Source organism: Tubulanus polymorphus, chromosome 2 (assembly GCF_964204645.1).
Source record: "Tubulanus polymorphus chromosome 2, tnTubPoly1.2, whole genome shotgun sequence".
NCBI lineage: Eukaryota > Metazoa > Nemertea > Palaeonemertea > Tubulaniformes > Tubulanidae > Tubulanus > Tubulanus polymorphus.
In genome coordinates this window covers 20,059,467-20,080,709 of record NC_134026.1, presented here as the reverse complement: position 1 = coordinate 20,080,709, position 21,243 = coordinate 20,059,467, and the positions used below count along the sequence as shown (strand labels likewise).

Here is a 21,243-nt window from a genome sequence, read left to right as displayed (position 1 = left end):
GTCTCAAATGGATCTAGACCATGTAGTTTGTGGCCTAGTTTGCGTGCATAGTGGTGTTATCCTCTGAATTCCACTTGCTCTATGGAATGTCAGAATTCATCCAAGAAGAATAATCCTTTTTGACGCAAAGAAATCAGGCAATGGTAAATGAACAAAGCAATTGTATATATCATAAATCTTAAATATATTCTCGCAATAATTTTATTCCATTTAGAAAACATATAAATCCTTAGCACATTTAGAGTGAGATACACTTTCTCGATAGAATTACATTCTTTAACAAAACATAGATCAAAGTTCAAATAATTACAGACTGACGATGAATAAAACCAAGTTACCTCTGTAAAAACAGTTTATTGCCTTAGAGTTATGAGGTTCAAACTAAACCTCATCATCAGAGAAACAAAAAATACAATAATTATTATTAATTATTTTTACAGAAATAACTGTGGGTTTTATTCGGTAACTCTACACTGAGATATACATCAGTTCACTGCAGTCACAGACTGAATTAAATCTTGCCTAGAGTAAAGTATCGATCAAATATCTTTGCCATCATCGCAGCACAAACATTTCAAATAAAGTAGAAAATACATTTTACAAATGAGTGAAAAATTTCATAACCTATCGGAATGTAAAAACTTCTAGAATACCCATAAATAGAAATCTAATTTTTTTTTCAATGATAATAGCCAATTTTACAATATATCTTTTTCTAAAGTCATATATTCAATATAATAACATAATAATATATTCATGCAATAACCTTCGAAAAAAAAATCTAATTATATCATAAAATGTGATTAAAACCTTGTAGACGATTCATTTAACCTAAGGAACCTACCAAATGAAATAGTAACGAAATATTCCTGACAAATTATTTTTCAATTGTAAAAATAGCCATATAAGACGATCTGATTCGATCATCAATTTTTGTTCATTCAGAGACTTGATAGTAGTGAATATCACATTTTAAACAGGGGCGGCGTCAACGTATAAGTTATCGTAATACGCCAACCCGAAAGTTGATGCTCCAAAAGCCACGAATCCGTTTTGTGGTACAGTAGCTGGCAGTGTCATGGTGAATGCTTCAACACCATTTACAACTCCAAATGCTACATTTCCCTGCAAACATACGCATATGAAATGAATGCTCAAATATGCAGCAAACACGGACCCAGTTCCACAGTTCAGAGTTGAATTTGACTCGAGTTAAAACATTGAAAATGAACTATTTCAACTCAAGAGCTAACTCTAACTCACAACTGTGGAACCGGGCCATGATGGATAAATTAAATCATCATTACAAAATATAAAATTTTCTTTGATATCGTCAATTGTAATTGTCCATGTCCTAATATATTACATTTGTACCTTGATTCTTAAGGCTACTGTGTCCCACTGTCCACGTACTGTTTGCAGTGAGCCGACCTTGAGGAATTTGGTATGAGCTGCAATATACAAGTATGATAGTTAAGTATATTTCATTGAAGCAATGTGGTATCGGGCATCAGGAATATCACCACTCCCCTGAACAATAACCCTCATTTTCTCTTTTCTTTCTAGAATTTTTGGTTCAGTTGTTGTTGGTTACTTTAATATTTAATAGTAATAGTAATATTCAATCGTTCGTTAATATTTTCGATGAGGCCAACAATTCAAAATCAACTGTTTTAATATAAGTCATGAAAGTGCCTCCTAGAAATTTTGCCACTGTCGGAATCAATGGTTCACTAGGTCAAAGTTATCTGCATTGATTCTAAATTTGAATTCCACTCAGTCTTCCCTCTAGGGCAAATAAATCACTATTGAAAACTTCACCTAACAGCAACTAGAGAAGTCAATCTCAAATGTCTTTGGTGGCTTGTATGATAATATTAGGAAATAGCCAGTGTAACGAAGTGTAAAAATCACTTCAACCAGTGGGATAGCTGGTGTACCCGATGTCTATAGTTTATCAAGCCATACTTACCAAGATCAGTTGTAAGGTGCCACTGTCTAAGGTCTGGCGCAATCCAGAAAAATAAGCCCTTTGCCGCGTAAGCAGAGCAGCCGCCTCCGTTTTGAACACGAGCGGCGATAAAAACTTCCTTCGTCCCATTAACAACGCCTACTTGTATGTCAGCTTGAAGGTAAACATCGGCCCTGCGTAAATAGAAATTCTAAGTTAGTTAAAAGACCGTTTGATTCCGGTGAGTTTTGATAAATATGATACAGTCAAACCTGCTGAGTTCAGATCAGTTTAATCGGCATTTCGATCTAATACAGATATGATTTACGGTCCTTTCATACATTAATGTATGCAAAAATACAGTAGACTCCGCGTAAACCGGTACATGTCTATCCAGTTATCCGTTCAATTTGGTAGAATTAGCATACTGTTTTTCTGGCATTGGTATATTTTTGAAAATAAAATTCATTATGGCAAAAACAGAAGTGTCGCATAGTTTCAAAGAGAAACTCAATACTATTGATCCACATTTCTATCCATTGATTTTCCTGGTTCTTCAAACCGGTAATCGCTTAATTCGGCAATAGAATGCAGGTCCCAACTGTACCGGTTAAGCAGGGTTTTAATAAACTAACTGGTATTACCTTTAACCCGCCAGTGGCTAACTCAATTGAAAATGAATTGAGTTAGCCCCAGGGTTAAAGATAATACCAGTCTATAAAACCGGGCCCTGGAGTCTACTGTATGGTGTTTAATTTGAATTTCTCGCATAAATCGTATAAATTTTATTGGTCCCAAATGATCCAAATCGAGCGAATTCTACAGCGCACGAGTTTGTCCCCACCATTTACTGAATCCTCCAATAGCGATCGGGTATAGTTGATTTCCTCCGCACCAATCGATCGCGCGCTGAAGAACGGTTTGCTTTACGACTTTACCGTGTTCCACGTCGGACATAGCGATCTCGAATGAACCGATTTGTGGCGCGAAGTTATTCGGTTCGGTGTAAAGGTCATAGCCTGAAGCGAGAAGATTCAACGTTATTCCATCGCGTTAGAAAAGTAAATATCGCTACTACCAGTTACCGAATCGATGGAAGAATTCACACTAATAACGATGAAAATTTGCGATCAAATCTTGTTAGAACTATCTAACTTTAACCCTTAGTCGCCTGTCCATTATTCAAATGAAGGAAAAAATTCCACGTAGAGATAGCTGATCGGCAATTTATGGATTTTGAGATAAATGATTTAAAAATTTCTGACTTCCACTTGATAAGCCCTCTAGCAGTAGAAGTGTCTTTAACTAGGAATACAGATCCTGACTCAGAGTTAGCCCCAGAGTTAGGCTATTTGAATTGAATTGCAGGTTTTTAAAAACACTTGCAGAATTGAAGTGATGAGACATCACTCAAATGAAAAATTGTAAGGGCTGATGTAATATCAGAAAAATATGTACATATGCATATAATGCATTTTATATGCGGCTTGTAAGTTATTTCTGTCAGTTTTATGTACAAATGTTTATCATGGCAAATAAAATTCTTGCTTAAAAAAAACAAAACAAATATGTGCTGGCACTAACCTTCGAATGTGTCTTTATAAGGCAATGGAAATGGATGGCTAGGCGGCGGTGTACCATACGAGCCTTTCCTGCCGACATTCAGAGTCGTTAGGGTGAAAATCGTATCGACGTCGATGTATAGCGAAAACGTTCCATTTTGCGGCTGAAAACAAGTATGAAATAGATCGGAATACATGCTAGATCATTTACATCCGTCATTGAGGTAAATGAAGAGATAGTTCAACGCTCAAGACCAAAAATTGAGTAGCAGTAATGGATGATAATTCAGTATTACATATACATTGTTAAGTTCCATCGTGGCCAGTCGCATTGTCGAGGGCTAAGATTTAAGACCATTCTTAGCTCAGGGTTTGTGTAGAGAGCCTGGCCGCCGCCATTTTATGCACGTAGCAGACGCTTTTCTCTCGGCTGTGACGTATTTCGACCCACTGCAATACGTGTTACTGCTGCTATTCATAGTGTTTTCGGCAATAATAGTTCTAAACTGCAGCATAATGCCACATCAGCAATTATTTGGATATGTTTCACACAGTGAGTGGATAAATAAAAGTAAAGACCCCACTGGCAGCCCAGCGGGAGTATTTTAATCGCAATTTTCAACTGAGATCTTCGATGAGTGTATCTATTTGTGTACACACTGGTGTGTGATGGGCCGGGATACGTCATCAATGTTTACATGCCTCACTTTGGAATTCAAATATGGCGGCTCTCATCTGCCGTAAATTCTGCTGATAACAGTATTAAAATCGTTGTATACAACAAGTTAATTAGGAAGAATTGGAAATTTCAACTAGCATTATACTAATCAACAAGAGTAGAAATGAATGGCCAATTATAATTTTTTGACTGCAGTTCCCCTTTAAGACCAGTCTCATGATTTAAGACTACTGGGGCGAGTTGCACAGTCATGACTTGAGTCCAAAAGTGGTCTTAAATCTTAAGATTGGCCTTAAGTTGTTAGATCGAGTATAGAACAAAGTTGGTCTTAGACCAGTCTTAAATCTAAGCCATGACTATGCGACCGGCCTCAGGACTTCAGCCGTGCCTGCGCAACTGGATCCAGGAGCTGGTAAGGCTTAAATCTACCCCAGGCAAGCCCATTTCGATTCATCAGCCGGTCAAATGTTTTTGGACTTCAGGCCTAGTCACCATGTGACTGGACTTAGCTAAGCCGAGGTACTTCCTGAATTGAATTTCACTTCTTTTACTTTTTCGAAACTATTTCAGTGCTTAAAATGAACGAAATATAGAATAATCTAGTACTTGTACAGGGAACCATGTAGCATAAATGAATGCCGATTATCATCATCAGTAGAAGTACCGAGTGTATACTCTCTGAAAACTTACCACAATTGGAGACAGTTTAGCAAACACTTTCTCAGTACAATTTTCACCTGAATAACACAGTTTCGACATCCACACATTCAACTGTTTAACTTTTACCTACAATTAAATTAAATTTGATTGAAAATGAACGAATTTTTACTGAATGCAACCAATTTTCGTAAAATCTAGGGTTTCACATTTCCCGTAACGTCAAAGATTATTGATCCTAAGGAGGTTTACTTTCGATCGACGACAAAAAGATTTTTTCATCAATTGAAAGCAACTACCGGTACGTACCAACGAACCTTTCAGCGTGAATGTCACATTTTCAGCAGCTGTTTTGTAAGCCGGAAGGGCTGGACGGATGCATTTAGAATGATCGTGGCTCTGGAAATATACAATTACATGACAATGGATATTTTTATGCGATGCCGAAACAGAGAGCACCCCGAGCTAGAGAAAGGGATGGCTGGGAATGCTGTGATTTCGATACTATCCAAGCCACTCTATTGGACACCACTACTTAATCTATTCTCTCGTTTGAAAAATAATTGAACTGATGGTCCTGAGATTTCATTATTACCAACTGATCTATCTTTATCCATCTACAAATTTGGTATGAAGAACATTCACCAGTACAAACTGAGCAAAAGTAATGAATTTCAAAGATTCTCAGTTTGATTTCGAAACATGGCTGGATCACAACAAAATGCTGATGATTGCTAAGATGGACTTCATATTCGAAGAATATCCATCAAATACAGTGGAATCCGCTTAATTCAGATCATCTGGGACCAACAAAATTCATCCGGTTTATGGGAACTAGACCAAAATCTGGATTAAGCGGGTTTGACTGTAATCACTAAAAGCTTATAGATTTCGGTCGGCTTCATTGTACGGATAAGCGTTTTATCACTTTCGAATCTGCAACTCGCGTAATACATGCCATTTTCTCTATCACGATTGTTACAGACTCTTTCTTTGGATCCACTAAAGTAACGTAACTACCGCCGAGTTTGAGATGGTCGACTCCTTGACCGTGCAACAGATATCTCCAGCCGATCTGAACGAATTGGGTCGTGTGAGCTACAAATAATATAAATCGAAAGATTCTCAAGTTGTATGCGCATGTCTCAGTGAAACAGCATAACCAAAACGGTATACGATTCTTCAAACTGTAAGTCTCTTAAAAGTTTAATCAAGTTTCGATGAATCAATGCGCACATCGTCCCTACCTACCTGTTACCCATATAGGGTTGTTGATGTCGTAATGACCTGACCACGGCTGGTCGGCTGTCATCAAGCCATCTCTCTTATACGGCAAAGACTCGTAGTATGACGCGATTAAATTCCACGATATGGTGCTATGAAAGATATATACGCATATTGTACATTTCATTGAATATCCGACTACCCAGCAGCTTCGCTAAATTATCAAAAGCAAAAAGAAAATGATAGTCAATGAATGAACGAACTTAAACCTCGTAGAATATCGAAAAATTTCAGATTTATTTCCCTATGGTGGTCACCAGTAAGTTAATACTTGTCTACAGAAGCCGGTGTGGTCCCATGGTAATTTTCAAAACCGAAATACAGGAATGGTCATAAAGCTATTTACCTAGTCATTAAACCATTGACATAGTTCTGATTCAAAATCTGAAATGCAGAGATAATAGACTTTACTTGATATAGATTTTTTTTACTACCAGGCACACATGTATCACTTAATTTCACTTCAATCAATTTCACTTAAGGTGTAACTCAGTAAATCGTTTCAATAGTCTAACTTCTCCGTAAAGGCGGCACCCCAGCATTGTAAAATTTTATCTTATATCAAGGATGCGTCTACATATGATCAGGCTTAGATAAACTTGCTTTATACATACCCTAGCCCAACATCCTGCTCCAACATTGTCGTTAAACGTACTGTAGTCTTCCGATGACCACAACGGTTTACCAGTCTTCTGTGCATCCGGAGTAGATAACGTACCCGGATAATGTACGCTGTACAATAAGAATTGATAAAACTTTTTTATCTAATTGCAAGAGGGCAAGCCCAGCCTATATCTACATGCAACTAGTCCCAGGGTAAATAGCCCCGTACGATAAGTAGTAAGTAGTAAGTAGCAGTCTACTTGCATTGCAACTTAACGAGAAATCTTGTGATTTGCTGTTCGCGTTTGGTTTTTGCAAAAGAATGAAATGGTTTTTGACTGCTAATATTCTATCCTCATTGTTCATGGTGCCATGGGGTACCAGCACACCAACTAAGCCTGTTTAACACATTGCAAATTAGTTCCCAAACTAGATTTTAGGCTTTTCACTGACTATTCCGAAATGCACGTTGTTTTCCCTGACTCCATCTCCCGAGAATTCAATCAATTAACTCAGTCAAGTACATAAGACATAGACGGAAACTGTTTGATTTTATGCGCGATCTAGCAATCTCAAATTTCCCTGACTTAAGGCATTTTGAAAAATTCCCTGACTATTCCCCGACTTTTTTTTTAAACCCTGGGAAGCCCAAACATACTTTTGGCAGTAGGGCATACCCCATATTTATTTTTTTCAGTTCATTCGGGTCCCTTATGACAAATCAATATCTGTTTTGGATATATTTTCACATTAACATGTTTTTTGGAAGGGGTCACATGTGACCCCCAAGCTGCTTCATTATTGGTTTAGAGTACCTGAATATTTTTAGAGAAAATTCATAATATGAAAAAGTGCATCCTTTAATGCCCAGTGTTCCATATATGACCCCAATTTTTGATTGAAAATGTACAAGCTACGTTCTGACTATGGGTCATATAAGACCCCTTGGGTTGAAGTGGTAAATTTGATTTTATGGAGCGCCACCTAGTGAGTTTTCTACTATCCGATAAGGCTCATATATGTAAAATTGGGCTTTTTAGGTAGCACAGGTGCTCTTAAACACATCTAAGAACTCTGGAAACCCAACATCAGCAGTTCTTAAATTTATGACCGGCTAAATAGGTGGGGTCATATATGACCCGCAGGGCGTCCTAGGGTTTAAAGAAAGAAAATTCCCCGACTATCCCTGATTTCCAGGTAAGTGGCCACCCTGAACTGGCCCTTGTTGGTGAAATAATGCGGTAATCCTACAAGATCAGATGTCTTGCGGTATTTTTAGTAAATCTGTCCAACTTACCCGATTATTTGTGTGGACTGATTGAATTTGGGATCTTTCAGACAATCAGCTGTCACTTCCCCGAAGTTACCATCCGCCACTACCAGTTGAACATGGCTGAATCCAGCTGCATTCAGAGCTTGGCGTAAAACCTACAAATAACGTGACGTACATACCATTTTTCAAAAGGAGCCAATTCCGGCTGAAATAGTACCAAATGGACTAAAACTGCACTGAAAATATCACTGAACCCCTGATTTAATCAATTCTTCCAACAATTGAGCTTTAAATCGGTGTGGTTATATTCAATATCTACAATAAAAGGGGCAACCTCAATGGGAAGCCAGAGCCAAACCCCTACACACCGTTGAGATTTTCCACGATCTAAAGTGTTATACACCGATGACATACATCGCTTGTTGCTATAATTGACCCGATTGTATTCGATACGCGACTTACCTCGACATATGTTTTATCGAAAGCCCTTTCATTCCAAATCTACAAGAATAAAAATCAGACGGTGAACGAAGTGTTTGAACGTTCGTCAGTCCCTGGAACTGAAGGTTGATTTCAATAGAATGAAATCTTGATTGCATCCCAGTTCACACAAATGACTGACTCCCAAAAATGCCCTGACATGAGATTCAAATCAATCTAATAAAGAAACAATAGCAATTTTGACGCCGTTATAAACAGTCCAGCCTAAACAGACCCGCAAGAAAATGAATCGACATTCCACATACCCCGATGTAGTCTATCGTCAAATCGTAAACTCGTTTCGCTCCTTGCACCCATTTGACGATGTACGAAGCCGTAACCGATGGCCTCGAGTACGGCGACCTACTTCCTGCAGCCGCCAACCATCCGGGGAACGCCCAAGGCAAACCGTACAGTTTGATGTCAGGATTTCGCTTAAAAAATAATCAATGATCAGACCGATGCAAAGAAAGCTAAAAAAATGGCAGCTGATCTGCTTGTTGCAGGCGTTGTTCTCCAGGATCCAGTTCTTAGTTAGAGTTAACTTCAAATTAGTTCATTTTCAATGAGTTAACGCTGAATCAAATCTTAACTCACAACTGTGGAACTGAGTCCAGGTGTGATGGTCTATTGTCTCCATCCATGGGATTTATTAATCTAATATGATGGTCTGTGCACAAAAACACTTATTCGTTTCCATGGTTGTTTTGCTAGTATTATATACTTATAATTATCGATCATATAATATACCTCTAGCTAATATCATAAGCTCAATGCTTTCAAAATAAGGCATCACAAGAAAAATTGGTATTTCTACTATAATGCCGAGTTACTTCTTAACACTGTCAACCCTACTGATGCACGGTTCTTACAAGGGGAATCCTAAATTCTGGTTCCCTATCCTCAATGGCTGTCAGTATCTTTTAAAGAGATTCGTAAGTACCGTTCATCACCGGCAAGACCAAGAAGACATCTAAAATTCCCTGATTTTTTTCTGAGTGATTATTTTTCTAAATTCTTTTTAGTTCAGGCTTCCAACCTGTGATGTTTGTTTATGGAAACCTTTGCAGTACTGGACAATGTGTATATTTGGAACAACTAAAAAACTGCAGTTATTGAAACCAAAAATCTTCATGAGGCGCCTTATAATGAATGCATTTAGTTAAAAACAATCTTTTTGGATACTTTTAAATAGTCAGTGATTCGTAGATTCGCACCTTTTTTGCTTCAACCATCAGCCACCATTCATAACCTCTTCTATAATTTTCATCCCAGGAATTATGCATATGCGATGCCTCAGTACCATCTACAAACAAAGGAATATTGGGGTGGCCATGTGCATAATTAAAGATAAGACAATCTTGATATGAATCCACTAGAAACATTATCATTTCAGAAAATGAACACCATCTGAGTTCGCCCGGAAAATTCTGAAAAGACCTAAATTGATGTTGATAACTTTTTCACAGGGGAGAAATTCATTCTGGACACCTCAAAATAACTTTTCCAGGTACAAAAAATCGAAAAAATCCTTGGGGGAAGGCACCTGACCTCCTACCATTTTCTAAAATTAGGTCATGAGCCCATTTGCTTCCATCAACAAAAACCAATCCAGTTTTTCAGTGGAAAAAATAATGGGAAATAGAGACGAAGCTAGCAACAGGACCACTATATTGCTACCAATAGACTGAGGTAAGGCTATTCAATGCCCCAATTCTAACCCTAGTCTTACTCATATCACACTTAGTTGGTTTACCTGTGCTTTGAGAATCTCCACCAATCTCAACTTTCAATATATGAAGTGAGGCGGCGAAGTTGGGCTGAAAATAAATTCATTTTTCCGTTTAGAAAACAAGGAACTTACGGCTTCCATAAGGCAGAGGTGTAAAAAATATTCATTTTTAAAACTATAAACATATTCCCAGTATTCATGACAAAATCAATCGCAAGTGCTGATGACAATTTACTTTGATTTGAAAACTTTGCACCCTTCATAAATTACCCTCCTATTAACAACAACCTGTTAACCTCCAAACGGTTTCATAGTTGGACACTGTCTTCGAAGTTCTTTTCAACTTTCCCTCACGATACTTGTCCGCTGTCGCACTCGTGCCTAAATATAGCCTCAGATGGAGTTTACCACCGTCTTCAGGCTGCATTCCCAAACAACCCGACTCCGTGGACGCGTGAAGTCGCCCGGCACCCCCAAGAGGCCGAACACCCGGCTGCCGATGAAGCCCCGTTCAGAAGGACTCTGATCACACGAACAATTCCTGAGCGAGCCTGGCCCTCGAAGCCCTTCATCTTGCTTGGCCTCACTCTTCAGAAAGTGTCAAAATGAAATAATTACCTTGAATAGATAATCCAAAATTTCTGCCTTTTGAGTCGGTGGATAATTAACGAGTAGCTTAGAGGTCGCCTGAAATGAAGCAAGGAACTTTTCAAAATTTCAAAACAGACTCAACAAACTGTACATTTCGTTAATCAGCACGGCCACCACTGCACAGTCCATCGATTCGAAAATTTTGAGATTTAAAATGTTATCAACTTACGCCTCCACCGCTAATTCCACCGATTCCATCGAATTGACGATTGAGCTGGCTATCGTCGAGGATAGCGACCGTAGAACATCCGATTGTGCCGATATATATGCAGAAAATGAAGCTTTTTAGCCAGAAAACCGAAAGTCCCGTGACTGAAGCCGCCATCTTTACAACAACAATAGTCTCCACCAAACTACGGGTACTCGGCAAATTCAAATTTATTGGTACGGGGCCGGCCGGAGGTGACATGAAAACTACAATTTTTTAACGTTCGAACGAAATGTTTTTCGCGGAAACAGAAAGTTTTTCTGTACGAACGAAAAAAAAAATACATTTGTTTTGAAACCATGTCACGTCCGGGTGCCGTAGATATGGTTTTGGTCTTAATATACTTAGTCTAGTCGAACTGAGTCGAGACGATGGGGATCTAAGGGTTGTAAAGAAGCGCGATGTTCGAAAAATTTTAACGTGGGGATAGATGATTTGACCGGAGTAATGTCAAGCCATGGTCGTTCTTTTCATGATAGATGGGTCAGTTTTCGTTAAATGTTTTCGCAGAAATAGTAACTGGCGATATCTGTGACTCTTTCACGTAGAAATAAAAAAAGAAAAAACCTGTTGTTGCTTTTGATGTTTTTCGCTTTTCACACGAAGTATTTTTTTCTGGTATGGCCTACTCGATTTTCTATAAATTATTCAGCAGAAACCAAACGAAAATAATATTCTCCCTGTTAATTTCACAGTATTTTATTGACGAATTTCTGCGTGGATTTTTGGCATCTTTATTCATTTCTGGCAGTTGGAAGTGGGCAGTTTTAGCCATAGCCCGTTCTCAAAAGACAGTAGCCTACGTGCGTCTTCTATTCGTTTTGCATGTAAACTACGCAACTTTTGCAATAGCAATGAATCTTTCCGTTTCCATCAAGTGGTAAACTTTCCAAGTAGAGATTTAGCGCGTCATCTAGAAATTCAGACGATTTTGAGCCTGGAATTCGCTTCAAAGGCAGCACCGCGCTGAACCAACCTAAAAAACATTGACAAAGACAACAGTATATGTAGTTGTTGAATGAGTACCAGTACATTTATTGAAGGAAGCAAGCTTGAGATCAATGCTTTCCTATCAAACATACATTTAGCGCTATGGTTATCAGGAAAAGTAAAATCATCAAATCTCTTTATACATCGCTTGATAGTAAACCCCAATGATTCAGCCATTCGTCGGTATCCAGTGACTACATCGGGATATCTCCATTCACGATATTCTTCCCAAACTGGATGAAACAACCATGACGATGTAAATCCCTGAATTCATGAAATGTTACGATTTAAGTTCCGACAGTGTGAGAACACAGCTATGCATTGTGGTGTAAGTACTACATGTACTAATCTTTATCAAACCACCATTTCCAGGCCCGTGCCGATCGGGGCAGTTCTATTCAAGAAAATTTCACTTTTTACCGTTAAAAGGGTCACTCTCCCAGTGAAAGTGGACAGATCCAAAATATGATGTGCCCGGGTAACTGACTAAATCATTTCAGAATGGCGATTACCTTTCATTTTCCAAAAGAAGGATGAAAATTATATTCAAATTTCGCAAATCTTGACCTTAATTCTTTGACACTGACTTTGGAGGTTACTTCGAAAATTTTAGGGGTTCGTTCGCTACCCCCTGATACCCACTCGACACGGGCCTGATTCCTACCTGAAAGTACGGAGACCATTTCACCGAGTTCATTACATCAGATATGTAACGGATCGATGACGTGTACGGCAGATGGAAGAAAACTTCACCGTTCGGGGATAACAGCGTTTTTATGTTTTTCAAATTTGAATATTGATTACGAGTCCAGTGTAGAGCTTGAAACGATGTTATCAGGTCAAATTTCTGTAGCCATTCCGGCTCGAATGTATCGGGTTTGGTGAAGTCAGCGACGGAGTATTCGATTTTAGGGTTTAGATTTTTTGACCTAGCAAATTCAATCATAGATACACTCTGAAATAGAGCAGGAATGATAAGAATATATTTCCAAGTTACTGCCTACGATTTGTATATACATTTTATATATCTATACCTTATCGAAGGCAATAAGATTTTCAACTACATCGATCTTTTCCAGTAGAATATTTGTGACCTCACCGCTACCACAGCCGATGTCCAACACGTTCCTATAACGATTCTGCTGAAATTCAATCGACGATAGAATATCTGTAGCCAATTGTTTTTGCAGATCAGAATTATTTGAATAAAATTCACCGTCAACATCCATTTCGCCGGTCCTTCTGGGTCGGAGGTGGGATTAACAGCACTAGAATATCAACATCTCGTATAAAATGTGTTTAAATTTAGTCTATATATTATCGCGACTGTCACACATCAAAATGTGGTGTGAACAAATAACTATTTCTTAGAATTTTCCTTGCATTTAAATCGACCTTGATATTCTTATCAATGTAGGTTCAATAAGAAAACAAAAATATGGGACGAACTGTAATTTATGGAGGCTGATAAGGGCCATAGCGAAAAATTTCTGGTACGCAAATCAGGGCGCCAGAACGCCAGAAAGCCAAAACTACGAAAAGCGTCCAATTTTCTCTGAAAGTTCGTTTTGGTGCGCCAAAACAAAGAATATTCCGTTTTGGCGCTCCCGCCAAAACGAACTTTCATTTTGGCGCCCCGCCAAAACAACGAAAAACGTCGAAATTTCTCTGAAAGTTCGTTTTGGCGCGCTAAAACAAAGATTATTCCGTTTTGGCGCCCCGCCAAAACAACGAAAAACGTCGAAATTTCAGAGAAAATTTGACGTTTTTTTCGTTTTGGTGTTCTGGCGTTCTGGCGCCCTGATTTGCATACTAGAAATTTTTCGCTTTGGCCCTTATCAGCCACCATAGTAATTACTATTTGTCAAGAGTATTTCTTCTTTTCGGGAAAATTGTTCATTTGATGTCTAACCGGCCAGACTTTTCAGAATAGTTCATTATTGGAACGATAACCACACTTAAATGTGGTAAACGGATAATAAGATAAAAACCCACTATCTACAGATTAAAAGAATTTAAAAACAAGAATTTATTAATTCACCCTAGAGATCATCGTCAGGTGTGCACACCTGACGATTCGAAACGTCGTGTATTCTATATATTTTAGATTGAATAAATAAATTCTTGTTTTAAATTCTTTTAATCTGTAGATAGTGGGTTTTATCTTATTAATCCATTATTGCCGATCTGGCTTGTTTCGGCGTATGGGACTTGAAATTTATAACATCTTATTTCGATTATCGATTAACAACGAAAAATGGATTTCGAATAAAGAGTTTTACTTTAATCTCCTTTCAAATGTGGAGATGTATTTGCTTTTTCACCGTCGAATGAAATAAGCGTGGAAGAATGTATGTGCATAAAAATCTCCGACACGCATGTTGGCGAAATAGAAATACACTAATCGTAATCAATATATTTTTGTAATTTATTTTATTTGCATATAAGCAATGATATTTTTAGAACGAATGTGAATCTTTCCATTGACATCAGGTGGTAAACTTTTCAAGTATAGATTCAATGCATCGTCCAAAAATTCAGACGATTTTGAGTCCGGAATTCACTTCAAAGGCAGAAGTGCGCTGAACCAACCTGGAATGATAGAACCATCGCGGTGATATTGAACGAGTAAAGGTATATGCTGAGTACAAGAAGCGGGTTTAAATATGAATTCCCTATCAAACAGGAGACCTTTGGCACACTGACGACCAGGAAGAATGAAATCATCATTCGTCTCTGCAAATCGTTTGAGAGTAAACCCTAATGATTCGGCCATTCTTCGGTATCCAGTGGGTACATCGGGATATCTCCATTCGCTATATTCTTCCCAATCTGGATGGAATAACCATGCCGGCGTAAATCCCTGAAATTCACGTATGTTCAGATTAATCTTCGATGCTGTGAATGAAATATAGACTCGCAGAGAAACCGTGTTAATCTGGTGTAGAATAAATACAACGAGACGGATAGCTTTCGAGTGACTCATCCGCCTGCTGATGAAGATGCTATTCGCAAGTAGCGAAAGCTCGTGCGTCAAACATAAGATTTAACCGTAAAAGTACTATCCGTCTTGTTGTATTTAGAACACAGACTATAATTGCGAGTCACCACTAAAAAGAACCATCAAATTCCTACCTGAAAGTATGGAGACCATTTTGCTATTTTCATTATATCAAGTACGCGAACGAACGATGAAATGTGAGGCATATTGACGAAAACTTTACCATTCGGGGATAATAAAGATTTTATATTTTCCAAGTTTTTATATTGATTACGAGTCCAGTGTAGTGTTTGAAACGATGTTATCAGGTCAAATTTCTGTTGCCATTCCGGCTTGAACGTTTCAGGTTTGGTGACGTCAGCTACGGAATATTCAATTTTAGGATTCGGATTTTTTGATCGAGCGAATTCAACGATAGATTCACTCTGAAATTAAACAAGGACGAATATCAAAAGTTAAAAAGTCACTACCTACCGTTATTGTATGCATTTTGTATATCTACCTTGTCGAAAGCAATTAGATTTTCAACTACATCGATCTTTTCAAGTAGAATATTTGTGACCTCACCGCTACCACAGCCGATGTCCAACACGTTCCTATAACGATTCTGCTGAAATTCATTTGACGATAGAATATCTGTAGCCAATTGTTTTTGCAGATCAGAATTATTTGAATAAGCCTCGCCGTCAGCGTCCATATTTCTGCCGATGGAAGAGTTGAGATTATCAACAAAATTGATTATCAGAATATAATTGTGTACGGTATACTGTGCGTATATGTTTTTCTTGAATCGAGTCTATCGTTTTCGTGAATGGTAAAGATTTATATAGAAGACTCTTCGCATTCAAATCGACCTTCGTATTTTCTCAATGCAGACCTTGTGTGAACAAATTGATATCTGTTGAACTGTTATCACTGTGTGGAGAATGTCGTGGCTGGTATGTTCAACTTTTTGAGATGGCAGTTTAGACTTCCTGAACAAACTCGTGCCGCCGCATGATGAAATATTTAATCTAGATGATGTAGCATGAAAACTGATTTACATTGACCGTTTTACAAATTTTTATTCCGTTCCGTTCCGGGTTTTACTCAGGGAATTGATAAAGGCAGGAACTTAACGGAACAAGATATTTGTGATATACGGTCCATGTTCCTTTACGTTCCTCTCCGTGCCATTCCGTTTCGTTCCTTGAAGTATCATAAAGCCGTGATAACATAGCTTCGTTCTATACTACGTTTTATTTTCTCATTTAAATGCCTAACCTAAACGCAGACGCATCAAAACTTAGATAACGTATCGAAGCATAGACGCAGTTTTCTACAAATATAGAAACACAAACATCAATCTTCTATCAAACCAATAATCTCTAAATAAGTATGCTTGTCTAAATAAACCTTGAATATCTTTCTTAAATGAACAGATCCATTGAAATCAAATTTACTATAATTGCATCAACTAAAACGAATTAAACATTATTCACAAATCATTGAGCTACTCCTAGAACGTTATATAATCTCCAACATTTAACTTGATACTAGTACATGTACTGTACTGCTACACAACTTTATTGCGCCATCTTGAGCAAAATCCACGTCAGCACCAAAAACTAGGACAATTGATGATTAACTAAACTAGCACAAAATTAATGAGTCGTTTCTTGGAACGACGACGCACTGTATATCGGTCATGAATATTTCTTCTTGATTGGGATTTCGGGAAATTATTCTTATTGCGTTTGGAAATAAACTGCCCAGTCTTTTGGGTAGTTCGATTACAAATCTACCCGGTACTGGCTTATATCATCGAAGTGACTTATCTTGGAGATTGAAATTTGTAGGACAGATTGATTGGCGATAAAAAGAAACGTTTAGTTTTCGAATGGAGAACTCCTGTCAGCCTATATCCGCACTCCCGGCCCGCCGCCTGCCTGTCGGCCGCCCTCCCGGCCCGCCGCCTACACCACCTTGCTGCCTGCACCCACTCGGCACGCTGCGCCTGCCCGCACTCCCAGCTCGCCGCCTACCTGGCTGCCTGCTCCCACTCCCGGCCAGCCATCTCGCCTGGCTGCTTCCTCCCACTCCCGGCCAGCCACCTGCCTGGCTGCCCATGCCCGCACTCCCGGCTCACCACCTGGCTAGCTGCCGACCCGCCGCCTGCCTGGCTGCCTACCCGCACTCCCAGCCCGCCGTATGTGTTAACATTAGATGAGGAGAATGGGAAATTTGGTTTCAGAATCCGAAAACTTTTACACTGTACACCGAAGCCCACGTGGCTTCGATAAAGAAATTGTATTGGCCGGCTAATTCAGAGCTCGAAGTGTTTGAAAGGATATCGTCTCGGATAAATTATCTTGGCCACCAAGAAGTAACGCAGATCGACGCTTTTATTGTTAACCTTCTGACCAACGAAAGCAATGGAATTTATTCCCAGCTTTTCTATCGCTTTTGTCCTAAACTCTTTGTGCTAAAAACACAGGGGTGCGTACTATCTCAGCTGGATAATTTGCGTTTGCGAAATGTGCTTCCTTTTAATCTAGTCAAATGCAGCGAAATCAACTTAGAGGACTTTTACATCAGCATATACCCGAGGAAAAAAGACTACAATAAACTTTCGAACTATTAACACGCAGAAAACGACCAAAAAATATAAATAAAAAATTGACAAATGATCTTTAATCCTTGTAATATAGTTACTTCCAAAATCTCAATGTATTAATTAGGCGGCCAACAAAATAAACCCGAATCAGTCGCTTGACGGTTCAGGCCGCTTGGATGATTGTTTGAATGAACCGGAACCGAAATTTCCAATTATGTACTTCGATTTTTTTTTAAATTATGTAACCTCGACCAACGACAAATCAACTACATTTTGTACTTCGATTTCCGAATCAAAACCCGTTTCGCTCCCGGCAGGTGTGGTGGGTTTGTAAGGGACACCAAAACAGAATATTGATCCACAGCTAGATTTTCGTAGTATTTGAAAATGTTTCGTAGTATTTAGAAATGTTCTTAATGTTTTTTCCGTATGCGTTGGGGTTACGTTAAAGCCGTCAGACAAGAACGTACTAGTAGTAAGAATTACGAAAGTTCTTGTTTGATGCTTTCATCTACCAACGCAAACCATAAATCAGTCTATAAAAAACAATTCTTTCTCGGTTCTTCTGCTGTGAGATCTGGCAAACATTCAGAAAATCTTTATATAAAACTTTTAAATAGTGGAACCATATTTGGTTGGGTCGGAACAATGGAGTGTATTTATAATGAGGCTCGTGAAGGGATCACGCTGATACTTGATGATATTCCCGGCTACTTTCCGTAAAAGGAAAAACCGGAAGTTTAGGAAGATGTGGTTGTTTTGCTTATCCTGTATTAAAATAGAATTAGTTAAATTGTAGATAAAATAATTAGTATAAGTATTTCAAATAATTTAAGAATTGATAATCAATCACAATGTATTCCGAATCGTAGTTAATTATAATAATTAAAAAAGAAACAATGAATTTGTACTGTAATTAGAAAAGAAAACAAAGTTTTGAAAATATATTTAATTTGAGTAATCTAGATGTTGTTAAAGAACAAATTGTTAATAATCACTAATGTTTTAGAAAAATTAATTTGTGTTAAATGTTAAAACTAGCTGTCTGAAGTTTCTGTTGTCTGTATGCGCTCGTTGGTAATTCACAGACAATAGCTGCTCTCTCAACAACGACTAGCAAGGAGTGAGTAAATCACAACGCGTCATGACCGGAGGGTTGGAAGGAAAAAGTTAGTTTAGCAAATCAGTTTTGAAAATAATTTTAGATCAGCGAATCATTAAGGCCAAATTCTATATGACCAAAACAGTCATGACAGTAAGGTTGCTGCTCCTTGCCAAAAAGTCGAGTGGGAGAGTCGGTATTTTAAGAATGCCGATTCTTTCTATAAAAGGGACCCGCATCTTGAGAGAGCAGTCAATCGAGAGAATCGGTACCTTAGTAAGACGAGTGTCAACAGCAGGACAGGAGAAGCTTCGGAACGATAGGGATTCATATACAATAGGGATTAGGAAAATCATTCTTTGTTCAAGGTAAATAAAATATATTATCTTCAAGATTATCATCCGGTATTTCAATTTATTCATTCGGATTTGTGCACGGACACGTTCTCTCGCCAGGGCCTTACTCAAGTATTTTATAGATAACGATTAAAGAGAGGATTGTGACCGGTGTATCAATATCAAACGAAATCTACCAATCAAATGAATAACAGGGTCAATCCCTATTTTAAGATAAAAAAACACAGGGGCCCACTTATCTGCCCTGAATAATCGTTCTTCTCAGTGCCCGTGGACTTCGGGAAATGATGCCAAACTTTCCGGTGCAATGGGACAATTCGTCGGATAAGGAAATAAATGAAGCGGTCCTATATTGCGACTAACGGCAAGTACACACACCGAACTCCAAATCACGCTGACACCATATTTTATTTGTTTTGCAAATTCACTAGGACGTGTTTTGAATAAAATCGAATCTTTCCATCTTCGTTCAGCGGTAAACTTTTCAAATAGAGATCCAGCGCGTCGTCTAAAAATTCAGACGATTCTGAGGCTGGAATTCGCATCGAATGAGGGAAAATTGTGCCGAAAAAACCTAAAAAATATACGACGATGACTGTTAACCCTATGCCCGTTTGTGAATGACGCAGGAGTTTATTTTGGAATTCCAAATATATACCTTTTGCAGATTGACGATCAGGGAAAATGTAATTTTGAACATGTTCCGTGCATTGGTTAACCGTGAAACCTAATGATTCAGCCATTCGTCGGTAACCGGTGATTTCATCGGGATATCTCCATTCACGATATTCCTCCCAATCGGGATTAAATGACCACGTCGGTGTGTATCCCTACAAACACGAAACATTCTCAGTTCGTAGGTAACAGCGTCGAAAGGGCTCGAAAAACCTAATACATTTCATGAAAAGTGGAAAATGTTCGTTCGTTGTTTACCTGAAAGTATGGAGACCATTTTACCGAGTTCATTATATCAGACATGTAAAGGATCGATGACGTGTACGGCAGATAGAATAAAACTTCACCATTCGGGGATAACAAAGATTTTACATTTTCTAAGTTTTTGTATTGATTCTTAGTCCAATGTAGAACGTGGAACGATGTTATCAGGTCGAATTTCTGTTGCCACTCCGGCTTGAACGTGTCGGGTTTGGTGACGTCAGCTACGGAATATTCAATTCTAGGATTCGAATTTTTTGATCGAGCAAATTCAACCATAGATGCACTCTGAAATAATAATCAAGTTCATTGTTTCCGAAAACAAAAACTTTCTCAAATCTAAACAAAATCAAAAAGCTCGTTTCATGGAAAGAGAAGTTATATCCCGACATAAGCCTATGCCTTTTATGTATACCTTATCGAAACCAAAAATACGGTCAACTCCGTTGATCTTATTTTGTAGAAAATTCGTGACCTCACCGCTACCACAGCCGATATCCAATACGTTCCTATAGCAGTTTTGTCGAAAAAACCCGGGCAACGTTAGAATATCTCTAACACATTGTTTTTGAAAATCGGAATTGTTTGAATAAAGTTCACCGTCAAAATCCATTCTTGCTTTGAGGTCGGGAGAGTAGAGTGGCACCACCAATGAATGAGTTTTCTGCTTTGTACATGTAATAGCTATCCTGACCTGTTTTCGTTGAAAACAGGTCTGGATAGCTTTTATATTCTAACACTGAATACCGAGAGAACTTCAAAATGCACACCCGGTACTGGAGTATGCAATTTTGATTCATGAGCAATTATTCGTAGTTTTAAATGGACTGTGTATGTAGAATGCTGCGCTTTTGTAGGTTGAAAATTGACTGAATATTATGATATATTATCATATACATTAAATATATTTTTTCCCTCAGAAAAAATCAAGATTTTCTCCCGACTATGGTGGCTGATTCGGGCCATTACATAAAATTCCTGGTCCAATCATAGATACTCTCTGAAATAGAGCAGGAATGATAAGAATATATTTCCAAGTTACTGCCTACGATTTGTATATACATTTTATATATCTATACCTTATCGAAGGCAATAAGATTTTCAACTACATCGATCTTTTCCAGTAGAATATTTGTGACCTCACCGCTACCACAGCCGATGTACAATACGTTCCTATAACGA

General features: G+C 38.3%; 4 protein-coding genes across 4 annotated transcripts; all 4 read right to left on the bottom strand.

Moving 5' to 3' along the window:
* Positions 1–192: 192 nt before the first annotated feature.
* Positions 193–11,524, bottom strand: LOC141899214 (galactocerebrosidase-like). Its single transcript, XM_074785386.1, has 18 exons — positions 11,042–11,524; positions 10,840–10,908; positions 10,246–10,309; positions 9,707–9,795; positions 8,756–8,923; positions 8,472–8,510; positions 8,034–8,164; positions 6,748–6,865; positions 6,480–6,517; positions 6,101–6,225; positions 5,808–5,947; positions 5,159–5,248; positions 4,883–4,978; positions 3,536–3,677; positions 2,796–2,970; positions 1,973–2,145; positions 1,375–1,451; positions 193–1,125 (listed from the first exon to the last, which is right to left on the bottom strand). Exons 1-18 carry the CDS (start codon positions 11,279–11,281, stop codon positions 973–975), a joined length of 2,127 nt encoding a protein of 708 aa, XP_074641487.1. The 5' UTR covers positions 11,282–11,524; the 3' UTR covers positions 193–972.
* Positions 11,525–11,662: 138 nt separating this feature from the next.
* Positions 11,663–13,448, bottom strand: LOC141899995 (juvenile hormone acid O-methyltransferase-like). Its single transcript, XM_074786678.1, has 4 exons — positions 13,105–13,448; positions 12,735–13,025; positions 12,163–12,334; positions 11,663–12,056 (listed from the first exon to the last, which is right to left on the bottom strand). Exons 1-4 carry the CDS (start codon positions 13,297–13,299, stop codon positions 11,893–11,895), a joined length of 822 nt encoding a protein of 273 aa, XP_074642779.1. The 5' UTR covers positions 13,300–13,448; the 3' UTR covers positions 11,663–11,892.
* Positions 13,449–14,630: 1,182 nt separating this feature from the next.
* On the bottom strand, positions 14,631–15,768 carry LOC141899014 (juvenile hormone acid O-methyltransferase-like). Its single transcript, XM_074785165.1, has 3 exons — positions 15,574–15,768; positions 15,206–15,496; positions 14,631–14,933 (listed from the first exon to the last, which is right to left on the bottom strand). Exons 1-3 carry the CDS (start codon positions 15,766–15,768, stop codon positions 14,631–14,633), a joined length of 789 nt encoding a protein of 262 aa, XP_074641266.1.
* Positions 15,769–19,404: 3,636 nt separating this feature from the next.
* On the bottom strand, positions 19,405–20,695 carry LOC141900573 (juvenile hormone acid O-methyltransferase-like). Its single transcript, XM_074787531.1, has 4 exons — positions 20,477–20,695; positions 20,059–20,349; positions 19,784–19,955; positions 19,405–19,699 (listed from the first exon to the last, which is right to left on the bottom strand). Exons 1-4 carry the CDS (start codon positions 20,672–20,674, stop codon positions 19,533–19,535), a joined length of 828 nt encoding a protein of 275 aa, XP_074643632.1. The 5' UTR covers positions 20,675–20,695; the 3' UTR covers positions 19,405–19,532.
* Positions 20,696–21,243: the final 548 nt, after the last annotated feature.